The 24337-nt window shown below is 47.9% G+C and overlaps 1 protein-coding gene across 1 annotated transcript in view; it reads left to right on the top strand.

The window, feature by feature from the left end:
- Positions 1 to 24337, top strand: part of SLC10A6 (solute carrier family 10 member 6) — an 81778-nt gene that overhangs the window by 19974 nt on the left and 37467 nt on the right. Inside the window, exons 2-4 of the mRNA XM_063938658.1 lie at positions 405 to 523; positions 15323 to 15411; positions 19058 to 19233. Coding sequence (XP_063794728.1) covers positions 405 to 523; positions 15323 to 15411; positions 19058 to 19233 — 384 coding nt within the window. The remainder of the gene's footprint in view (positions 1 to 404; positions 524 to 15322; positions 15412 to 19057; positions 19234 to 24337) is intronic.

The following is a 24337-nucleotide window of genomic DNA, read 5'->3' on the forward strand; positions in this document are numbered from 1 at the left end:
ACTTAGATGCATGCACAGTGGAAAAAAATAGCTCCGTTGCATCTATCTATTAACTTGTAGAATAAGCTACATAAATGTAAAGCAGAATCTAATTGGTTACTATGGGCAACATCACCAGTTCTAAAAAACTCCCACCTTAGTAAATTTACCCCTATGAGTTAATAAACGGTACCCAAGATTTCCTACACTGGGAAAAAGCAAAATAATTGAATAGCTACTGTATGGGAGTAAAACACACAGCTTTTCGCTATGTGGTAAACCCCGCAACTAATTGGATATTGTTAAGGATTTGTTGCAGGTGACAGTTTGCTAGTTTATTTCAACTCATATACTAGAACTTAAATAAGCAAATTGTCATTGTTAATTTGTAAATGTATAACTGAACACTACATATTCTATTCCAGCCTCAGTATGACATTGTGTTCAACCATCCTTGCTTTTGGTATGATGCCACTGTGTCTCTTCGTATACTCACACTCCTGGGAACTGGCAAAAAGCATAAAAATACCATATGACCGCATAGGTAATAACTTTGTTTTTACATTACTGAGACGTCCAAATAAGTAATCAGTTGAGTCTATGTTAATGTCTGTAGTTACTGTTTTTATATTTTATTACTATTAAAACATTTTTCAGCCTAAAATTAGTTCTAAATGGCCTAACTACTTTACAACTAAACAAGTAGCAAAAAATAAGAATTTACTCACCGGTAATTCTATTTCTCGTAGTCCGTAGTGGATGCTGGGTACTCCGTAAGGACCATGGGGAATAGACGGGCTCCGCAGGAGACTGGGCACTCTTAAAAGAAAGATTAGGTACTATATCTGGTGTGCACTGGCTCCTCCCTCGATGCCCCTCCTCCAGACCTCAGTTAGGGAAACTGTGCCCGGAAGAGCTGACATTACTAGGAAAGGATTTGGAATCCAGGGTAAGACTCATACCAGCCACACCAATCACACCGTACAACTTGTGATAACTATACCCAGTTAACAGTATGAACAACAAATGAGCCTCATTTAACAGATGGCTCATAACAATAACCCTTTAGTTAAGCAATAACTATATACATGTATTGCAGAGAGTCCGCACTTGGGACGGGCTCCCAGCATCCACTACGGACTACGAGAAATAGAATTACCGGTGAGTAAATTCTTATTTTCTCTGACGTCCTAGTGGATGCTGGGTACTCCGTAAGGACCATGGGGATTATACCAAAGCTCCCAAACGGGCGGGAGAGTGCGGATGACTCTGCAGCACCGAATGAGCAAACTCAAGGTCCTCCTCAGCCAGGGTATCAAACTTGTAGTAATTTTGCAAAAGTGTTTGAACCCGACCAAGTAGCAGCTCGGCAAAGTTGTAAAGCCGAGACCCCTCGGGCAGCCGCCCAAGAAGAGCCCACCTTCCTCGTGGAATGGGCTTTTACTGATTTAGGATGCGGCAGTCCAGCCGCAGAATGCGCAAGCTGAATCGTGCTACAGATCCAGCGAGCAATAGTCTGCTTTGAAGCAGGAGCACCCAGCTTGTTGGGTGCATGCAGGATAAATAGCGAGTCAGTTTTTCTGACTCTAGCCGTCCTGGAAACATACATTTTCAGAGCCCGGACTACGTCCAGCAACTTGGAATCCTCCAAGTCCCGAGTAGCCGCAGGCACCACAATAGGTTGGTTCAAATGAAACGCTGATACCACCTTTTGGAGAAATTGGGGACGAGTCCTCAATTCTACCCTGTCCATATGGAAGATCAGATATGGGCTTTTACATGACAAAGCCGCCAATTCTGACACACGCCTAGCAGAAGCCAAGGCCAACCGCATGACCACCTTCCACGTGAGATACTTTAGCTCCATGGTCTTAAGTGGCTCAAACCAATGGGATTTCAGGAAATCCCACACAACGTTAAGATCCCAAGGTGCCACTAGAGGCACAAAAGGGGGGCTGAAATTGCAGCACTCCCTTAACAAATGTCTGAACTTCAGGCAGTGAAGCCAGTTCTTTTTTTAAAATAGATAGGGCCGAAATCTGGACCTTTATGAACCCTAATTTTAGGGCCATAGTCACTCCTGACTGTAGGAAGTGCAGAAAATGACCCAGTTGGAATTCCTCTGTTGGGGCCTTCCTGGCCTCACACCAAGCAACATATTTCCGCCATATGCGGTGACAATGTTTTGCTGTCACATCCTTCCTAGCCTTTATCAGCGTAGGAATCACTTCATCTGGAATGCCTTTTTCCGTTAGGATCCGGCGTTCAACCGCCATGCCGTCAAACGCAGCCGCGGTGAGTCTTGAAACAGACAGGGCCCCTGCTGTAACAGGTCCTGTCTGAGAGGCAGAGGCCATGGGTCCTCTGAGATCATTTCTTGTAGTTCTGGGAACCAAGTTCTTCTTGGCCAATCCTGAACAATGAGTATAGTTCTTACTCCTCTCTTTCTTGTCATCCTCAGTATCTTGGTTATGAGAGGAAGAGGAGGGAACATATAAACCGACCGGTACACCCACGGTGTCACTAGTGCGTCCACAGCTATCGCCTGAGGGTCCCTTGACCTGGCGCAATATCTTTTTAGCTTTTTGTTGAGGCGGGACGCCCTCATGTCCACCTGTGGCTGTTCCCAACGATTTACAATCCGTGTGAAGACTTCTGGATGAAGTCCCCACTCTCCCGGGTGGATGTCGTGCCTGCTGAGGAAGTCTGCTTCCCAGTTGTCCACTCCCGGAATTAACACTGCTGACAGTGCTCTTACGTGATTCTCCGCCCAGCGAAGAATTCTGGTGGCTTCTATCCTCGCCACCCTGCTCCTTGTTCCGCCTTGGCGGTTTACATGAACCCCTGCAGTCTGACTGGATCAGAACCGGTTGGTCGCGAAGCAGGATCTCCGCTTGACTTAGGGCGTTGTATATAGCCCTTAGTTCCAGGATATTGATGTGAAGGCAAGTCTGTTGACTTGACCACAGACCTTGGAAATTTCTTCCCTGTGTAACTGCCCTCCACCCTCGGAGCCTTGCATCCGTGGTCACCAGGACCCAGTCCTGAATGCCGAATCTGCGGCCCTCGAGAAGGCGAGCACTCTGCAGCCACCACAAGGAGAGACACCCTGGCCCTGAGGGATAGAGTGATTAACCGATGCATCTGAATAAGTGATGCGGACCACTTGTCTAGTAGGTCCCATTGGAAGGTCCTCGCATGGAACCTTCCTAAGGGGATGGCCTCGTATGATGCCACCATCCGCCCCAGGATTCGAGTGCAGTGATGCACTGATACCTGTTTTGGTTTTAATAGATTCCTGACCAGTGTCATGAGCTCCTGAGCTCTCTCTATCGGGGGGATAAACCCCTTTCTGGTCTGTGTCTAGGATCGTGCCTAGGAGAGGCAGATGAGCTGTAGGAACCAACTGCGACTTTGGAATATATAGAATCCAGCCGTGTTGTCGTTACACTTTTAGAGAAAGTAATACGCTGTTCAGCAACTGCTCTCTTGATCTCGCTTTTATGAGATCGTCCAAGTACGTGATAATAGTGACACCCTGCTTCCGCAGGAGCACAATCATATCCGCCATTTCCTTGGTGAATATTCTCGGGGCCGTGGAGAGACCAAACGGCAACAACAGAAATTGGTAACGACAATCCCGTACCGCAATTCTGAGGTACACCTCATGAGGTGGATAAATGGGGACATGAAGGTATGCATCCCTTATGTCCCGATTCACAATAAATTCCCTTTTTAGGCTTGCACTGACCGCTCATAGCGATTCCATCTTGAACTTGAACCTTCTCAGGTATATGTTCAGGGATTTTTAATTCAATATGGATCTGACCGAACCGTCTGGTTTCGGGATTACAACATGGTCGAATAATAACACCCTCTTGTTAAAAGAGGGGACCCTTGACCACCACCTGTTAAAGATACAATTTGTGAATTGCAGTTAACACTGGCTCCCTCTCTTGAGGGGAAGCCCGCAGGGCCGTCTGTGAGGGGGCATCTTCTCACAGTCCAGCTTGTATCCCTGAGACACAATATCTATTGCCCAGGGATCTAACAGGGAGTGAACCCACTTGTGGCTGAACTTACGAAGGCGTGTCCCCACCGGGCCTAGCTCCGCCTTGGTGGATTTTTGTAGAGGCCGGGGAGGACTTCTGTTCCTGGGAACTAGCTGTGTTGTGCAGCTTCTTTCCTCTGTCCCCGGCTCTGACAAGAAAGGACGCACGTCAGACTTTCTTGTTTCTTTATTCGAAAGGCTGCATTTAATAATGTCGTGCTTTCTTAGGCTGTGCAGTAATATAAGGCAAACTAGCAAACTTACAAGCTATAGCTGTGGAGACCAGGCCCGAGAACCCTTCTCCACACAATCATCAGCCTTTCATATGCCTCCTAAGTCGGCATCATCTGTCCAATGCATATTCTACAGGACACGTCAAGCAGAGATCGACATAGCTTTGACTCTAGGACCCAGTATACTCATGTCTCTTTGGGCATGCTTTATAATTATATATCTATCACTAAAGACAGCATCTTTAATATATTTATATTAGGGTCTCAATCTCTGCTGATAAGGTACCTGTCCACGCTGCCACAGTGCTATAAACCCATGCCGACACAATCGCCAGTCTGGGTAGTATACTAAAAAGTGCATGCTATCTGCAGGATCCCTGAGAATAGCAAGTGTTACCGTCTGTGCAAACAGGATACCTTAGGGGAAGATTCTCAACACATCCTGGCCCTAGTGGGGAAAGGATACAGCCTGAGAATTGTCTTGTGGGAAGCTGCTGTCTCTTGTCTGGAGATTCCCGCTCTTTTTCCTCATGAGAGGAGGGAAATTTACCTCAGCATTCTTCCCCTTAACATGTGTACTCTCGTGTCAGGGACAGATGAGTCATCAGTGATATGCAAATCATGTTTTATTACAATAATCATATATTGAAAACCTTTTAGCCATCTTTGCTGTAACTTTGCATTATCGTAGTCGACAGTGGAGTTAAACTCCGTGTCGATACCAGTGTTTGTTATTTTGGATAGTATTGTGAGACTCTGAAGGTCTCTGTAACATAGGGACAGACACAGGTAGATTTCCTGTCTGTTCCCTAACCTTTTGTGCAATGAATTCACCTTAGCACTTACACATATCCACACAAGTGTCGGCGTTGTCGACGGAGACACCCTCTCACACACATATCCGCTCTATCACCTCCTTAGAGGAGCCTTTTACCTCAGACATGTCGACACACGCGTACCGACACACCACACACACAGGGGATGCTCTATTTGAGGACAGTTCCCCCACAAGGCCCTTTGGAGAGACAGAGAGAGAGTATGCCAGCACACACCCCAGCGCTATATAACCCAGGGATTACAATACACTCAGTGTTTTACCCAGTAGCTGCTGTATATTTAATTTTGCGCCGAAATTTATGTGCCATCCCCCTCTTTTCACCCTTTGTGTATTTGGATACTGCAGGGGAGAGCCTGGGGAGCTTCCTTCCAGCGGAGCTGTGAAGAGAAAATGGCGCTGGTGTGCTGAGGAAGATAGCCCCGCCCCTTTCTCTGCTTTTTTATATGCTTTATGGCGGGGGATTATGCACATATACAGTTTATTAGCTGTATTATGTGCTATTTAGCCATGTAAGGTACTCTAATTGCTGCCCAGGGCGCCCCCCCCCAGCGCCCTGCACCCATCAGTGACCGGAGTGTGTGGTGTGCAGAGGGAGCAATGGCGCACAGCTGCAGTGCTGTGCGCTACCTTAATGAAGACCGGAGTCTTCAGCCGCCGATTTTCAACTTCTCTTCGGTTCTTCTGGCTCTGCAAGGGGGACGGCGGCGCGGCTCCGGGACCGGACGACCGAGGACTGGGCCTGTGTTCGATCCCTCTGGAGCTAATGTTGTCCAGTAGCCTAAGAAGCCCAAGCTAGCTGCAAGCAGGTAGGTTCGCTTCTCTCCCCTCAGTCCCACGTAGCATTGAGTCTGTTGCCAGCAGATCTCACTGAAAATAAAAAACCTAACAAATACTTTCTTTCTAGGAAGCTCAGGAGAGCCCCTAGAGTGCATCCAGCTCTGGCCGGGCACAGATTCTAACTGAGGTCTGGAGGAGGGGCATAGAGGGAGGAGCCAGTGCACACCAGATATAGTACCTAATCTTTCTTTTAAGAGTGCCCAGTCTCCTGCGGAGCCCGTCTATTCCCCATGGTCCTTACGGAGTACCCAGCATCCACTAGGACGTCAGAGAAATAGTAAAATTTAGTATCCTTTCAGTAGAGTCTCAGGGACAGATTTACTTAAATGAGACACTACTATGAAGTACAAAACACCCCACACATTGCACTTAATATTAATGCTGCTTTAAATTTCAAGGTCAAACCTGCCGAGAAGGAACGGCATCTCAGTAAATGTATCCCTCAGCCTCATTTAAAATCCACACCCACACAGCTTAGCTTTGCTCCTGCATGTAACCATGGATGTGATGTAAAGTGCATCTACTTTCTTAGCCTGGAACTGACTCTCGGTGGCAGGGTGTTTGGGCACTGTAAGTGTTAGTGGCTTTTACAGTATTTCTGTAGCTAGGGTATTATTAGCTGGCGATAACCAGAGCTGGGGCGATTTAAGAGAGATGGTGGACCCCGTGCAGGATACGTGTGGGACCCTTCCTCTCTGGTGGTGTAGTACTCTGGCTTTGTGTCAGAGTCTACTGCGCATGCGCAGGTCTCTGGGTACATGGCACCCATGTCATTTCACCAGGGACACCTCTACTGCGTATGCGAATATAACTGGGAAAACTTACCAAAAACTCAACTTTAGAACGGCAGACCAACTATCAATGTTTTTCTATAGAGAATTGGTTCCCCGGATTTACTAAAGCTTGGTTTTAAAACTGTAGGAAAACCTGCCCGAACAATAGACCTGCCTATGGCAGACCAGATTGGGTGAAGTACTGCACAGATCACTGATTTATGCAGGCTTCATAAGTGTCAAAAGTAAAAACAATGATAGAAAAAAAATAATTTCATGGGGTCCCCCCCACTCCAAATCATAAAGAGCAAAGAACCTATCAACCAGGCCTGGTATGGGAAAAATAGGATTTTAATTACCTACCGGTAAATCCTTTTCTCGTAGTCCGTAGAGGATGCAGGGGTCCACATTAGTACCATGGGGTATAGATGGGTCCCTTGGGAGCCATGGGCACTTTAAGAGTTTAATAGTGTGGGCTGGCTCCTCCCTCTATGCCCCTCCTACCAGACTCAGCTAAAAACTGTGCCCGAGGAGACGGACAAACTTCGAGAGAAGGATATACAGAGATAGTGGTGTGATTCACACCAGCTCACACATAACAAGGCAAACCAGGCCAACCAGCCTGAACAACTTCAGCAACAGCTGAACAACAGTACTTAACCAAGTAATAATGCAGTACTTAACCAAGTAACAAGGCAGTACTGAACTAAGTAACTACTGCAGGAAAACGAAGTGCTGGGCGGGCGCCCAGCATCCTCTACGGACTACGAGAAAAGGATTTACCAGTAGGTAATTAAAATCCTATTTTCTCTTATGTCCTAGAGGATGCTGGGGTCCACATTAGTATCATGGGGATGTACCAAAGCTCCCAGTATGGGAGGAAGAGGGCGGAGGCTCCTGCAGAACTGATTGACCAAACTTTAGGTCCTCAGAGGCCAAAGTATCGACCCTGATCAAGTAGCAGCTCGGCAAAGCTGTAAAGCCGAGACACCCCGAGCTGCTGCCCAGGAAGAACCCACTTTACGAGTAGAGTGGGCTTTAATGGATTTTGGAGACGGAAAACCTGCCGTAGAATAAGCATGCTGAATAGTAAACCTGATCCAGTGAGAAATCGACTGCTTAGAAGCAGGACACCCAATCTTGTTGGGATCATACAGGACAAACAGAGCGTCCGACTTCCTGTGACACGCAGTCCTCTTCACATATATCTTCAAAGCCCTCACAACATCCAAGGACTTTGAGGGAATTGAGGAGTTAGTAGCCACTGGCACCACAATAGGTTGGTTGATATGAAAAGCCGACACAACCTTTGGAAGAAACTGCTGACGCGTCCTGAGCTCAGCTCTATCCTCATGGAAAATTAAGTAGGGACTTTTACAGGACAAAGCCCCCAATTCTGACACACGTCTAGCAGATGCCAATGCCAACAGTGTGACAGCCTTCCAAGTGAGAAACTTGACCTCAACCTCCTGTAAAGGCTCGATGCAATCCGATTGCAGGAACTGCAGCACCATGTTAAGATCCCAAGGTGCCGTAGGAGGCAAAAAGGGAGGTTGGATGTGCAGAACCCCTTTCAAGAAAGTCTGAACCTCAGGGAGGGCAGCCAATTGTTTCTGGAAGAAGATGGACAAGGCCAAAATCTGGACTTTTATGGAGCCCAGGTGCAAGCCCACATCCACCCCTGCTTGCAGGAAGAGAAGAAACCGTTCCAGTTCAAACTCCACCATAGGAAACTTCTTGGATTCACACCAAGACACTTATTTTTCCCAAATCCGATGGTAATGTTTTGACGTTACTCCTTTCCGAGCCTGTATCAGGGTAGGAATAACCTCAAATGTAGCCGTGGTAAGTCTTGATAAGCGAACGGCCCCTGTTGCAGAAGGTCTTCTCGAAGAGAAAGAGGCCTCGGGTCTTGCAGCAGTAGCTCCAGAAGATCCACGTACCACACTCTTCTTGGCCAGTCCGGAGCAATGAGGTTCGCCTGAACTCTTGCTTTCTTTATGAGTTTTAGAATTCTTGGGATGAGTGGAAGTGGAGGGAACACGTACACGTACTTGAACACCCACAGAGTTACCAGGGCGTCCACCGCCACTGCCTGTGGATCCCGCGACCTGGAACAGTACCTTTGAAGCTTCTTGTTGAGGAGGGAGGCCATCATGTCTATTTGAGGTACACCCCAAAGATTTGTTATCTCCGTGAACACCTCCGGATGGAGGCCCCACTCTCCCGGATGGAGATTGTGTCTGCTGAGGAAGTCCGCTTCCGAGTTGTCCACTCCCGGAATGAAGATTGCTGACAGCGCCACTGCGTGCTTTTCTTCCCAAAGGAGGATCCGTGTTACCTCCGACATTGCAGCCCTGCTCTTCGTTCCGGCCTGTCGGTTTATGTATGCTACCATTGTTACATTGTCCGACTGCACCTGAATGGCTTGATCTTGTAGAAGATGTGCCGCTTGTAGAAGACCGTTGTAGACGACCCCTAATTCCAGAATGTTTATTGGAAGAATGGATTCCAGACTTGACCACCTTCCTTGGAAGGTTTCCCCTTGGGTGACAGCGCCCCAACCTCTGAGACTTGCATCCGTGGTTAGAAGGTTCCAGTTCTGAATCCCGAACCTGCGGCCTTCGAGAAGGTGAGGCATTTGTAGCCACCATAGGTGCGAAATCCTGGCTTTCGGCGACATCCGTATTCTCTGGTGCATGTGCAGGTGAGATCCCGACCACTTGTCTAGGAGATCCAGTTGGAAGGACTGCGCATGAAATCTTCCATACTGCAGAGCCTCGTAGGAGGCCACCATCTTCCCCAGAAGGCAAATGCACTGATGAACCGATACCCGGGAAGGATTCAAGACATCCCGGACCATTGTTTGAATCACCAACGCCTTCTCCACCGGTAGAAACGCCCTCTGCACTTCCGTGTCGAGAATCGTCCCCAGTAAAGATAATCTCCTTGTCGGCTCCAAATGTGACTTTGGAAGATTCAGGATCCATCCATGATCCCTGAGCAGTCGGGTCGTGAGAGCATTGGACTGAAACAACCTCTCCCTGGACGACGCCTTTATCAGCAGATCGTCCAGATATGGAATTATGTTCACTCCCCGTCTGCGGAGTAGCACCATCATCCCTGCCATCACCTTGGTGAACACCCTCAGAGCTGTGGAGAGGCCGAATGGCAATGCCTGGAACTGATAATGACTGTCCAGCAGTGCAAATCTTAGATAAGCCTGGTGAGGTGGCCAGATTGGAATGTGAAGGTACGCATCCTCGATATCCAGGAATACCAGAAATTCTCCCTCCACCAGACCTGAGATCATCGCTCTCAGAGACTCCGTTTTGAACTTGAATTCTCTCAAATAAGGGTTTAACGACTTCAGGTTCAAAATTGGTCTGACCGAACCATCCGGTTTTCGGTACCACAAATAGGTTTGAATAGTAACCCTTGCTTTCCAGATGAGGTGGAACCGGAACAATGACATCTACCCTTTCCAATTTTTGAATGGCTTCCTGTAGGATAGCCCTTTCTGTCAACAAAGCTGGTAAGCCGGATTTGAAGAATCTGTGAGGAGGGAGCTCTTGAAATTCCAGCCTGTACCCCTGGGACACAATATCCTATACCCAGGTACCCAGGCCGGATGATACCCAGACGTGGCTGAAAAGTTTGAGTCTCGCTCCCACCTGCCTGCTCTCCAGGCTGAGAGTTCCACCGTCATGCTGAGGATTTTGAGGTTCCTGGGAACCTGCAGGTGCAGGTTTTCTGGATTTTCCCCGAACACCTCTGAAGAAAGTGGTAGGGACTTTGGACTTATTAACCTTTGCGGTCCGAAAGGACTGCATCGTAGATGCAGAAAAAGATTTCTTCGGTGTCTGAGTGGCTAAGGGAAGAAAGGTTGACTTACCGCGGTTGCCGTGGAGATCCACGCATCCAAAGCTTCCCCAAAGAGTAGCTGACCTGTGAAGGGGAGGTTCTCCACACTTCTCTTGGATTCTGCGCCTGTAGACCATTGGCGCAGCCAGAGTCCCCTGTGTGCAGAGACAGCCATGGAAGATGTCCTTGCAGTCAGATGACCCAGCCTCCACCATGAAACCTGCACAATTCTGTATGTGACATAAAAACATTTCAGTGTCACTTCTATCCATAGAATCTAATTCATCTAGTAATGTGCCTGACCACTTTACTATGGCTTTAGAAATCCATGCACAGGCAATAGTGGGCCTTACCGCCACACCAGAAGCAGTGTATATGGATTTGAGCGTAGTCTCAATTTTGCGGTCTGCCGGTTCTTTCAAAGCGGTAGACCCAGGGACCGGTAAAACCACCTTTTTAGACAGTCTAGATACAGAAGCATCTACTATAGGGGGGTTTTCCCACTTTTTCCTATCCTCCTCAGGAAAGGGAAAAGTCACCAGAACCCTCTTTGGGATCTGGAATTTTTTCTCCGAGTTTTCCCAGGATTTTTCAAATAATGCGTTCAATTCCTTAGATGCAGGAAAAGTCAGGGAGGCTTTCTTATTGTCTGTAAAGTAAGCCTCCTCGACCTGCTCAGGTGTAACACATCCCTAATGCCCTAATGGCCTCAATCATGAGTTGCATCGCATTTGCAAGGGATGCCTCACCCCGGGATGCGGTCAAGATGCCGCCGGACGGAATCCCGGCGGTCGAAATACCGACGCTGGAATCCCGACCGCCACAATCCCGACACATTCTCCCTCCGTGGGTGTCCACGACACCCATAGAAGGAGAATATAATAGTGTGCTGAGCGTAGCGAGGCACCGTGCCCGCAAGGGGCTGCATTCCGCTCACCACCCCTGCGGGGTTGTGTGGTCGGGATTCCGGCGTCGGGATTTCGACCGCCAGGATTCCGACCGGCGGCATTTAGTACTGATCCCCTCACCCCCCCCCCACATATCCCCCTCACCGTCTCCCGTATCAGAGTCGGTATCCGTGTCGACTTGCACAATTTGGGCAAGAGCACGCTTCCGGGGACATATACCAGGGGAGTATGAGGAGGCTGTGGGAACAGAACCAGACAAAACCTCTACAGATTTTCTCAAAACCTGCGTTTCAGTCTCATTATGAGTTATCCTAGATGAAATCTGGGATATCATTCCCTTAAGTGAAGCCACCCACAATGGTTCAGATTCAGAAGGCTGAGACATTCCTGAGTACATGGAATGGATTCCTATGGGGAAGATACATACTCTGCAGCAGTGCCGTAGCTACGTGTGTGCCAGGTGTGCCTGGCACACAGCGCAGTCGCACTGAGGGCGCAACGGCCCGGCCCCCCATTCCCTAAAGTCAGCGGCTTATAATGAGTCAAATTGACTCATTACAAGCCGCCTGTGCCGGAGGAGCAGCAGAGAAGGAAGAGGAGGGAGTGAGCCGCAGCTGACTACGCGGCTGCGTAGAGCGCTGGACCTGTGAGGGTGCAGCTGAAGTCACTGTCCCTAGGCTCTCTGCTGCCCGCCGATCACCGCCGCCCGCCGATCACAGCTCACCACCCACCGCATGCCATGACCGCAGCCCCTGAGTGAGTTGGGGGATTTCTTCTGTGCGGCTGCTGCAGCCAACACGGAGAACACAGCCTTTGCCTGTCAGAGCCTCTCCCCGCCTCCTCCTTCACCTGTGGATGTCTGTCACCACCGCATGCTGTATCCTCTCTCTCGCTGGGCACACAGGAGTCCCGCTCTTACTCCTCACCTCAGGTTCTACCGCCTGCACCCTGCACCTCTCCATCTTCAGGCCGGATAAGCTGGGGTTCGAAATCGATTTAACCCCTTCAGGGTCAGCAAAGTAGAGCTAACAATCTCTTCCAGGTGAGGACCATTTCTGACCGCTCTCTCTCCCCAACCTGTTCCCCCGAGCACGGGGCATCTGCCTGCCGTGATTCAGTCCTGGATGTTCCATTTCAGTGGGATCTCACTGTTTATGATAGACACATTTTACGTTGCATTCTGTTTTTAATTAAATGCCTAAGTATTTGTAAGGTGTGATCTGCGCAATGGCCTCATTATTGCCAAATACAGGATTGTCAGCCTGAATGGGTATATGTGATTTAGCTTTTTGTACAGTATATAATGATGTCTCTAATACAGCTGTCAGTGCCGTAACTAGGTGTGTGCCGAGGGGGCCTTGCCACAGCGCAAATGTGGGCAAGGCGCACCATCTGGCAGCACGGCCAGTTAGTTGTGAAAGTCCCGGGCCAGCGCCGGCGCTACTGCTTGCCTCCCGCCTCTGAGTGTGAGGGGAGCGGGAGCGCGCCTGTAGCCGCATCGATCAGTAAACAGCTGCCCCGTGTCCCGCTGCCGCCAGGAGTCCCGCTGTGAGTGCAGCAGAATGGGACTCCTGCTGGCTGGCTGCTGCTGGCGGGGTGTGGAGCGCTGTCGGAGGTTGCTCCCAGACCGGTTCTCATGCTGTTTGTAGCGTCGCCGCAGCATGTGTCCCGTACCCCAGGAGAGGCTCTGCGCCTGGATGCTGCCTACCACCTCCAGGTGACTGACAGAACACACACACACACCTCTGCTACTGTAATGTGTAAAAAAGGGGGACTATGCTGCCGTAGTGTGTAAAAAAGGGGGACTCTGCTACTGTAATGTGTAAAAAAGGGGGACTATGCTGCCGTAGTGTGTAAAAAAGGGGGACTCTGCTACTGTAATGTGTAAAAAAGGGGACTCTGCTGCCATAATGTGTAAAAAGGGGACGCTGTCTGCCGTAATGTGTAAAAAGGGCCCGCTGTCTGCCGTAATGTGTAAAAAGGGGACGCTGTCTGCCGTAATGTGTAAAAAGGGGAATCTGTCCGCCGTAATGTGAAAAAGGGGCTCTACCTGGTGTAATCGCGCTACTGTGCGGCGTAATTTGAATAATGGAGACTACTGTGCACCATTATATGAATTTGTATTATTTTGCGGCCACACCCCTTCCCTGTGAAGCCACGCCCCTATATTTTTTGCGTGCGCCTGCGGCTGGTTTACATTAGGGGGGGGGGGCGCCGATGCTGTTTCTTGCACACAGCGCTAAAATGTCTAGTTGGACATGGTAATGTAAGAAAATGTACACACACACACACAGAAAAATGTCAGACACAGTTTCCCCCAAGTACCTTCAGAGCGACACAGAGTTAATGGAGCCAGCACCCACACTACGCCCCTGTAGGCAGATATATAATAAAAGCTGGTGCTGACTGTGCAACCTTATTAGACTACACAGTTAAAATTGTGAATAACAACCCCCCCCCCCCCCCCCCGCTATAACCCCCTGTACCGCACAGGATAGCTGGAGATATGTGGAGGGTCAGCGCTCCCTGTCAGTGTCTCTGTGTGCTGATCTGCAAGGAGAAAATGGCACTGGTGAGCTGCTGGATCCGCTCTGAGGAGAAGCTCCGCCCACTGTCATGGCGCATCTTCCCGCAATTTATGATTATACTGGCCTGAGGTAAATTACACAGCTGGCAGTAGAACACATTCCCTGATAGCCCAGTGACCAGTTTTAAGGGTGCTGCGCTGGCCCAGGGTGCCACTCACAGTGCCGCACCGTAGTACCGCTGAGCCCTCTGGTGCGCAGCCTTAACGCTGCGCTCCTACCCTGATGTCGCCATTCACACCGGCTCCCTGGTAATCTACTCAACGCCGACGTCTTCTGGCTCTGTTAGGGGGTGGCAGCACGCTGCGGGAGTGAGTGGTCACCTCGGGGGCTAGCGATCATCACCCTCAGGAGCTCAGTGTCCTGTCAGTGGAGAGAGTGGCCATTAACCTCAGAGGTCTATTTAAAATAATAAAACTAGAAAAACTCCTATGGAGCTCCCCTAGCTGTGACCGGCTCCTCCGGGCACATTTTCTAAACTGAGTCTGGTAGGTGGGGCATAGAGGGAGGAGCCAGCCCACACTATTAAACTTTTAAAGTGCCCATGGCTCCCAAGGGACCCATCTATACCCCATGGTACTAATGTGGACCCCAGCATCCTCTAGGATGTAAGAGAAATAGGGTTTTTGGATTCAATATAAGTCCCTCCCGCAGTGATTCAGGCACCATTTCACACAGAGCCGCTGGAGGGGAGAGCCAGCTTGCTGCAGCCTTTGGCCTAAACTAGATGAAAACAATATTGTGAGCTGTGAAGTTGTCAAAACGGACTGGAAATGAATGTAATTAAGGGTAATACTTCTGTAGGAACAAAAACAGGCCCAGATTGCATGATTTTAACAGTTTTACATTTAAAAAAAAATATACAGATCCAAAACTAAAACACATGAGTGGGGCTTAGGCAAAACCAAAACCAGACGACAAATTAAAACAAAAACACGGGGGCACATACCTAGTAAATATAGGAGGAATTATTGGAAGTATGATTATTTTATTGCTTCAACATGGATTATAATTTATATTGTACCTACAATTTTGGTTTAGTAGTATATACTGTTTACTATTTTAGCAGTATGGAATTGTGAATGCTTTCGTGAATGCTTTTTTACTGTGTTTTATGTACAAATTAAGGGCTTTTTGCGTCCTTTTAGCCAACATCACCCTAACGTTCCTGTTTGTTTTGTACTGGTATCTACTGATAAATATTCTGCTATGTAAGGTGGTAATGTAAACACACGGTTGCTTCTTTCTGTGTAGGTATGGCACTGCTAAGTGTAGTTGTTCCTGTTGGAGTGGGGATGTACGTAAATTACAGATGGCCAAGAAAAGCAAAAATACTTTCTAAGGTGAGCAGAAATTTTTAATAATTTACATTTTATTCCACTTTATTTACAAGATTTCTGCTAATCAGATTGGAAAATGACCATAGTATTAATTACCAATGTCCATGTTTTCATTTGGTCAGTGTGTCCATTTGTTATATGTACAAACTCTAGAGATATCAACTGTGTAAGTAAGTCTTCATCATGAAGAAAGCAGTAACAGAATCCCAGGGTTGGAACTAACAAAAATAACAGGAAATAAAGCAAAGAGGGACTAGGGGTAATGTACTAAGCATCAGTTTGGGCGTTTGTGACATGCTGATTTGATTTGCTAAAGTCAAAACTGATAGGAATTCGCCATCAATACAGATTTAAAAAACCCAACTGAACATCGGTTCACCACTGATGTTTTTTAGTGGCAAACTCATCAAAAAAATAGACCTGGTTTTTATGGCAAAACTGTTACAGAATAAGACAATTGATAAATAAAAACTGGCTGGGGTCCCCCTAAAATGACAACAAACCATAGGACCCTTAGCCTAGACTAGTATTGAAGAGGAGAAGGAGGGGGGGGGGGGGGGGGGGTAGCATACCTGTAGGCTGAGCCAGCCAGGACTGGTGACAGTACAGCAGGGAGACATGCAGCATGAGATCCCAATGTCTATACTGGTCAGCCCTTGACTGGGATCCCTGGGGAAGCTGAACCCCTCCAAAGAATGGGGTCCCCCCCACTCATAAGGACAAAGACACAGAGTAATTTACACTATACAGATGAATGAGTGGGTCTGTTCTGATTGGTCAGAGTGGGAAACTGCAACACTCTGCCCAGTCAGTGCAGCCTCATTCATTCCTATGGAGAATGTCTGAGAGTAACCTCTCAGTAGAAGTGGTGCTCCAGGAGTACACTTTTCGTGGTACCAAGATTTTGGATACTACATGGAATGAAGAGATACCATTTCCATAGATTTGTGTTTAATAAAGTGGTGAACAAGGGTTGTGGGGGTGTCTTTATTTAATAAAATTACAGTCGGGGTGTGTGCACCTTTACTTGTTTAGGGGGTCATTCCGAGTTGTTAGCTCGCAAGCGGATTTTAGCAGATTTGCTCATGCTAAGCCGCCGCCTACTGGGAGTGAATCTTAGCATCTTAAAATTGCGAACGATGTATTCGCAATATTGCGATTACACACCTCGTAGCAGTTCCTGAGTAGCTCCAGACTTACTCGGCATCTGCGATCATTTCAGTGCTTGTCGTTCCTGGTTTGACGTCACAAACACACCCAGCGTTCGCCCAGACACTCCCCCGTTTCTCCGGCCACTCCTGCGTTTTTTCCGGAAATGGTAGCGTTTTTACCCACACGCCCATAAAACGGCCTGTTTCCGCCCAGTAACACCCATTTCCTGTCAATCACATTACGATCGCCAGAACGATGAAAATGCCGTGAGTAAAACTCCTAACTGCATAGCAAATTTACTTGGCGCAGTCGCAGTGCGGACATTGCGCATACGCATTAAGCGGAAAATCGCTGCGATGCGAAGATTTTTACCGAGCGAACAACTCGGAATGACCCCCTTAATATTTATATTTTTAAAAGTGGACTACCGGTTCCAGCCCTGGATGCTGGTAGCCTTTGTGGGACAAGTTAAACATCCGTAAAGAATCATATTAGTAATTAACTCTCGACCCAAAGAAGGAGGGGGGGGGGAGCAGAGAGCTGGTTGACCCTAGGGAGGAGTCACCACTTCCCTAGTAATGTCAGCCTTGGGCTTCCCAGTCTAGGAATAGCCGACATTATGGCAGTGCGATCTCATGCAGGCAATTGACCATTTGCTTCCAAACACTGGAAAACAGCCAAAAATGGACATTCAGACTAATTGATTATATCCACTTGATTTAAACAATTTATCCAAATGACCATTTTTGCCCATTTTCTGGCTTTTGGGAGCAGTGCTTAAAGTGGTCCTGGAGAGGAGGTGGAACTCCCCCCTCCCCCCCAGTGCCCCAGTTCTAAAGGGATTGCGCGCACCGCAGGCATCGTCCCAAAAAGAGGCGTAGTCTCAAAAAAGAAAGGGGCGTGGTCACCCAGTAGAGAAGCCCCCTGTAGAGATGCCCCGTGTAGAGATGCCCCACTGCCAGAACAGATGCCCCCAGTAGAGCTACCCCTGTAGAGCTGTCCCCAGTACAGATGCCCCCTGTAGTTATGCCCCATTACAGATGCCCCCTGTAGAGCTGCCCCCAGAACAGATGCCCCCAGTAGAGCTGCCCCCTAGCAGCGCCACTTCACACACACACAAAAAAAAAACCCAAAACACAATACTCACCAGCCCCGCTCCTTCTTCCGGACCGCTGACCTCCGCCTGGCCGCCCGCTCCTTGGATCTATGGGAGAGACGTCATGATGTCTCTCCCATAGTGCTGCACAGCCCCACACAGCCAGAATCTGGAGCTCAGGAGTGACGGAACGCAGTTCACCACCCCATTCTGGCTCACTTTAACCTCTGTTTTGGAGCAAATGGTTGTCATTTGCTCCCATACATTACCAGATTGGACAAATAATCTTATGGTGTGTATCCAGCTTAATGGGTCTAGGGCTGGCCAACATTATTAAGTAGCTTGTAATCCACAGTGGTTTCAGTAGAAACAATTGCTATATGCCACTGCCAATTGTCATTAATGCTATGGAGAGTGACATTGGATTATATTTAGACATTAGAACTGCCCTTCAGTAAAGGTGTGCTAGCAATTTAACATGAAAACTGCCATCAATCCACAGCAGTTTCCACTGGGTTCTAAATTGTACCCAACCTGCCGCCTAGTAAATTTAGGCCCCTTGTCAGTGTGTGGGGCTATGTCTGACTCTCTATCTGGTGGTTTATTCCTGCCTCAACAAGCATGTGTGTAGTAAAGGCAACATTGAGAGGCAAAAAAAGTGGAGTATTTCCATTCCGCATCAAGTGTTTGCATCAAGATGACTTTACACTTCTCAGTCTGTTAACAGGAATTAACATTAAAATCAGTGGTGTCTGAAAAGTATCTGCATGTCAAAGAATAATACAGGTCTGCAAATCACTGTTGTTGGTGGTGTGGTGTATACGGGTGGTCTTCAGTATGCCGCCGGCCGGGATCCCGGTGACCAGCATACCGGCGCTGGCATGCCGACACATATTCTCCCTCTTGGGGGTCCACGACCCCCCTGGAGGGAGATTAAATAGCGTGGCGCGCTTCGCGTCCCACGTGCCCGCATGGGGCTCATTAGCGCTCGCCCAGCTGTCGGGATCCTGGCGCCGGCTTGCTGGCCCCCAGGATCCCAGCCGCCGGCCACTCATACTACACTGTATACAATGGTTCTAGTGTCAGCAGGCAGCTCATATTAACAGCCAATTACCCAACCAAAACATATCCTGACTCTAAATACATCAGCGCTTGTAGTAAGCACCTGTGTTACATTAGTTCTGATATGGAGAGTCAAGTCATTCTTACTTACTGTCACGTGATTGTGAATTCCACACTGATGTACTGTATTTATGGTGTTATCATGCTGTCTGTGCAGCACACACAGATAAAGGCTTGCACTGAACAGGGATGCAGATAGCAAAGTGACGATAATACATTTATAGTTTTCTTTAATGTGAAGTTTACATTATGAATCTATGTCTTTTGGTCTCTCTCTAGGCTGGCTCCGCTATTGGGGGACTTCTCATGCTTGTGATTGGTATAGCCAGTGCTGTGTTATACAAAGGATCCTGGAATACAGACATCTCCATCCTCACAATTGGCATTGTCTACCCTCTGCTTGGCTATGTATTAGGTTTCTGCATGGCTGTTATGATGCGCCAGTCTTGGCAAAGGTTGTCAACTGAAATGGCACTGTATTAATATTGTTTCTTTACAAGATTAATTCAAATACAGCTATGAAGTAACTCTATATGCTTACAATGCAAATATAGTACTATCCACAATGCATTACCAAAACAGTAACTTATGAGCCAAATACATTTCTTCTCATGATAATAAAGGCAGTGGTGCAAGTGTAGGGGTACGGCGTACTCTTAAGAATTTGTCAGCGGATACACCGTACAGCCACCCGCACACATTTCAGCGCAACAGTGATGTGCCCCGCCATTACTGCCGCCTCACACTTTAGGGAGAGAGGAGAGCACAGCATGCGCCTCTCCTCTCCTGCCTGACACAGTGACAGTCCGGCGGCCGCAGTGTGTACTGAAACGCAGATTCGTGAGCCAATCAGAGCTCACGGACTGGCAGCCAATCAGGAGCTGCCGCTGCTGGACCGCAAGCCCTGATTGGCTCGCGGCCCGACGCCAGATCTAAATTACGAGCCGCCACCGCAGGAGGACGCGGAGACCGGACTGAGGGCAGGAGGGGAGCGTTCTGTGCTTTCCTCTCCCCTGATGGGGCATATCTGGCACTCTGGGGGCATGTGTATCTGGCAAAGTGGGAGCATATCTGGCACTGTGGGGGCATATCTGGCACTCTGGGAGCATGTGTATCTGGCAAAATAGAGGCATATCTGGCACTCTGGGGGCATGTGTATCTGGCAAAGTAGGGGCATATCTGGCACTCTGGGGGAATATCTGGCATATGTGTATCTGACCCCCCCCCCCCCTATATGTGTATCACGACCCCATTTTCATTGGCCACGTCCCATGTGGCATTTGGCCACACCCATTTTTTGGGCACCTTCGACGCGCGCACACAGTACCTATCAGACATTTTCTCTACTTGCACCACTGAATAAAGGGCAATTTACTCCATTTCCAATTTGCTTTATCTGCCTTTCATTTTGTCAACAAAACACATATATTACTCTGCATAGTTGTGCAATGTAATATTACATGAAGCAAATTATCAAATGCGTAATATATACGTTATGGTAAGAACTTACCGTTGATAACGTGATTTCTCTTATGTCCACAGGTATCCACAGGATAACATTGGGATATTGTCGAACGACAGCGAAAATGGCACCAACACGGTCACGAGCTTTCTGGCCTCCCAGGATGCATTGGGGCCTCCACTATATAGTCCCACCCACTGACTCAGTCAGATCAGTTCTTTCCACAGCGATTTTAGGCAGGAACATCAGGCAGAGACCTGTTTAGGCGATAAGAACACACATGCACACCCTTCCATACAAGAAGGAAGAGGTTTTAGTGATTGTCTAGATCCTCAAATCAGATGCGTCAGGGTGGGATACCTGTGGACATAAGAGAAATCACGTTATCAACGGTAAGTTCATACCATAACGTATATTTCTCTGGCTGGGTCCACAGGATTATCCACAGGATAACATTGGGATTCCCAAAGCCATTTTAGTGGTGGGGACGCTCCTGATGCACAGGAGGACCTTTCGCCCGAAGTCTGCGTCATGAGAGGCAAAAGTATCCAAGGCATAATGTCTAATGAATGTGTTTATGGAAGACCATGTGGCTGCCCTACATATCTGTTCTGCTGAAACACCCTGTTGTGCTGCCCAAGAAGGACCTACCTTACGTGTAGAGTGTGCAGAGACATTAGCCGGAATAGGGAGATCTGCATGAGAATAAGCTTCTGATATTACCATTCGGAGCCATCTCGCCAGCGTCTGTTTACTAGCAGGCCATCCTCTCCTATGGAATCCGTAGAGGATGAAGAGAGAATCTGTTTTCCTGATAGCACTAGTACGATCTATGTAGATTCTTAAAGCCCGGACCAAGTCCAGCGACGCTTCTCCCGCAGATAGTCCCGATACCTGAAAAGCTGGGACTACAATCTCTTCATTCAGGTGAAACTTTGATACCACCTTTGGAAGATAGCTAGATCTCGTTCTGAGAACTGCTCTGTCTGGAAAAAAAACTTAGGAAAGGAGACTTACATGATAATGCTCCTAAATCTGACACTCTTCTGGCTGACGCCATTGAAAGTAAAAAAAGAACTTTAACCGTTAACCACTTAAGATCTGCTCTCAAGTGGTTCAAACAAACGACCCTGGAGAAATTTAAGAACTAAATTCAAATCCCAGGGAGCTGCAGGAGGAACAAATGGAGGTTGAATATGTACTACTCCTTGAAAAAAACGTGCGTACATCCTGTAAATCAGCAATCTTTTGCTGAAACCATACGCTGATACTTGAACCCTCAAGGAAGCAACTTTCAACCCTTTATCCAATCCTGCCTGAAGGAAATCCAAAATCCTAGCTACTTTAAAAGATCTCGGATTGAAATTTTTTCCAGTACACCAATGAATATAGGCTTGCCATATTCTATGATACACACGGGCCGAAGAAGGCTTTCTTGCTCTAAGCATAGTTTGGATTACTTGTTTCGAAAATCCTTTAGCCTCTAAGATAGAGATTTCAACAGCCACGCCGTCAAAGACAGGCGATCCAGATGACTGTGACAACAAGGACCCTGCATTAGCAGATCTGGACGTTGAGGGAGCAGTATCGGTGCTTCCACGGACATTCTCAACAGATCTGTGTACCAATGCCTTCTTGGCCAAGCTGGAGTTAATAGAATGATTGCTCCTTTTGCCTGTTTTATCTTTCTCACTACTCTGGGTAACAGAGATATTGGAGGGAACAGATATGCCAGCTGAAACCTCCATTCTACTGACAGTGCGTCTACCAGGACCGCTCCTGGGTCCCTTGTTCTCGATCCGTACCTCAGAACTTTGTTGTTTAGATGAGACGCCATAAGGTCTATCTCCGGTAGACCCCATCTGTTCACCAGTGTCTGAAACACTTCTGGGTGTAGTGCCCATTCGGTTTCCTGAATGGTGTGCCGACTGAGAAAATCCGCTTCTCAATTTAGTACACCCGGGACAAATACTGCTGACAATGCCAGAAGATGGAGTTCTGCCCATTTTAGAATGGGAGTTACTTCCTCCATCAGACTCTTGCTGTGAGTTCCTCCTTGATGATTGAGGTATGCTACTGCCGTCGCATTGTCTGAGCGGATCTGGACTGGTCTTCCTTGTAGATTGTCCTTTGCCTGAACCAAAGCCAAGTAAATGGCCCTTATTTCTAACAAATTTATTGGCAGGCGACTTTCCCTTGCGGTCCATTTTCCCTGGAACCATAGGCTTCCGAGTACCGCTCCCCAGCCTTGCAGGCTGGCATCTGTTGTCAGGACTTGCCACTCTTTTATCCAAAAGGGTCTCCCCTTGTTTAAATGGTCTGTCTGTAGCCACCACGCTAGAGACCTTTTTACATTTACTGTAATCTTTATCATCTGCTTCTTTATCGTCTAATGATTTCCGTTCCATTTGGTCAGAATAAGGTGCTGCAACGGTCTGGAGTGGAATTGCGCATATTCCACCATGTCGAAGGTTGATACCATCAGACCCAACAGTCGCATTGCTGCATGGACTGACATTGTCTGGGCTTGCAACGCTTCCTGAGCCATGACCTGCACCTTGACTATCTTTTTCTCTGGTAAGAGAACTTTCTGTAGGTCTGAATCCAATATGGCCCCCAAATGAACCATCCGCCGTGACGGATTCAGGGACGACTTTTCCCAATTTATGAGCCACCCGTGTCTCTGTAAACAAACTATCGTCTGTTGAAGATGGCTCAACAGTAAATCTTGCGACTGTGCTAAGATTAACAGGTCGTCGAGGTATGGGAATATTCTTATCCCTTGTTTGCGCAGACAAGCTGCCATAACCACCATGATCTTGGTAAACACCCTGGGTTCTGTAGCTAGCCCGAACGGCAGAGCTTGGAACTGGAAATGTTCCTGGAGGATGGCAAACCTGAGGTAACACTGATGTGATAGTGCTATAGGCACATGTAGGTAAGCATCCCGTACATCCAGAGATACCATGTAATCTCCCGGTTCCATAGCCAACATTATGGAGCGTAACATCTCCATGTGGAACTTCGGGATCCATATGTATTTGTTCAACATTTTCAGATTTAGTAATGGTCGGTATGACCCATTTGGTTTCTGGATTAGAAATAGATTGGAGTAAAACCCCTGTCCCCTTTGTGATGGAGGTACTGGGACAATCACACCTGACTGCAGTAATTTTTGGACTGCTTCTTGCAGGGCATTGGCCTTCGACTCTATACGAGACGGGCTGGTGCAAAAAAATCTTTGAGGAGGCTGCCTCCTGAATGGGAACCCATACCCCTGAGATACTACCTTCTGCACCCAAGCATCTGCTGTTGACTGTTGCCATATGTGTGCAAAAAGAAGGAGTCGGCCCCCAACCATGGAATCCTCCAGGCGGAGGCCCGTCTCTTCAGGCTGACTGTTTCTGTTCAGGTTTGGAAGCTGGCTTTTTGCTAGCCCACTGCTTCCTACCCCTGGATTTAAACTGGGGTTGCTTAGGCTCCTCTTTAGCTTTCACTTTGCTTTGCCAACGAAATGAGCGAAATTTTAAACCCTTGGACTTAGGGTTATAAGCAGCCGGAAATCTGACCTTTTTCGATTCAGCCTCTGATTCTAGGATTTCAGATAAAGGTTTTCCAAATAATATATTACCAACAAAAGGCAATGCTTCCAATTCTTTCTTGGACTCCGCATCTGCCTTCCAGGTCCGTAGCCAAACTGCCCTGCGAGCGACTACTGTCAAGGCTAAAGCTATAGAAGCAACTGTGCCTACATCAATTGCTGCTTCTTCCAAATACTGGGCAGACTGTCTTAAACGGCAAAAACGATCCTCTTGCTCCCTAGTAGGAGAAGGGATGTCATTCTCTAGTTCCTCTATCTATTGCCTTTGCTACCCAGGCCGAAGCCATAGCAGGTCTTACCACTGCTCCTACTAGAGAAAAAATATTTTTCAACAGGCTCTCTACCCTTCTGTCTGTGACATCATTCAATGAGGTAGATGACAGTGGTAAAGCAGATTTATGCACGAGTCGCAGAACATGTGCATCTACTTTTGGAGGAACTTCTCTCTTCGAACAATCCACAGCAGGAAATGGATAATAAGAATCCCATCTCTTAG

The sequence above is a fragment of the Pseudophryne corroboree genome, chromosome 1 (assembly GCF_028390025.1).
Source record: "Pseudophryne corroboree isolate aPseCor3 chromosome 1, aPseCor3.hap2, whole genome shotgun sequence".
NCBI classification, from domain to species: Eukaryota; Metazoa; Chordata; class Amphibia; order Anura; family Myobatrachidae; genus Pseudophryne; species Pseudophryne corroboree.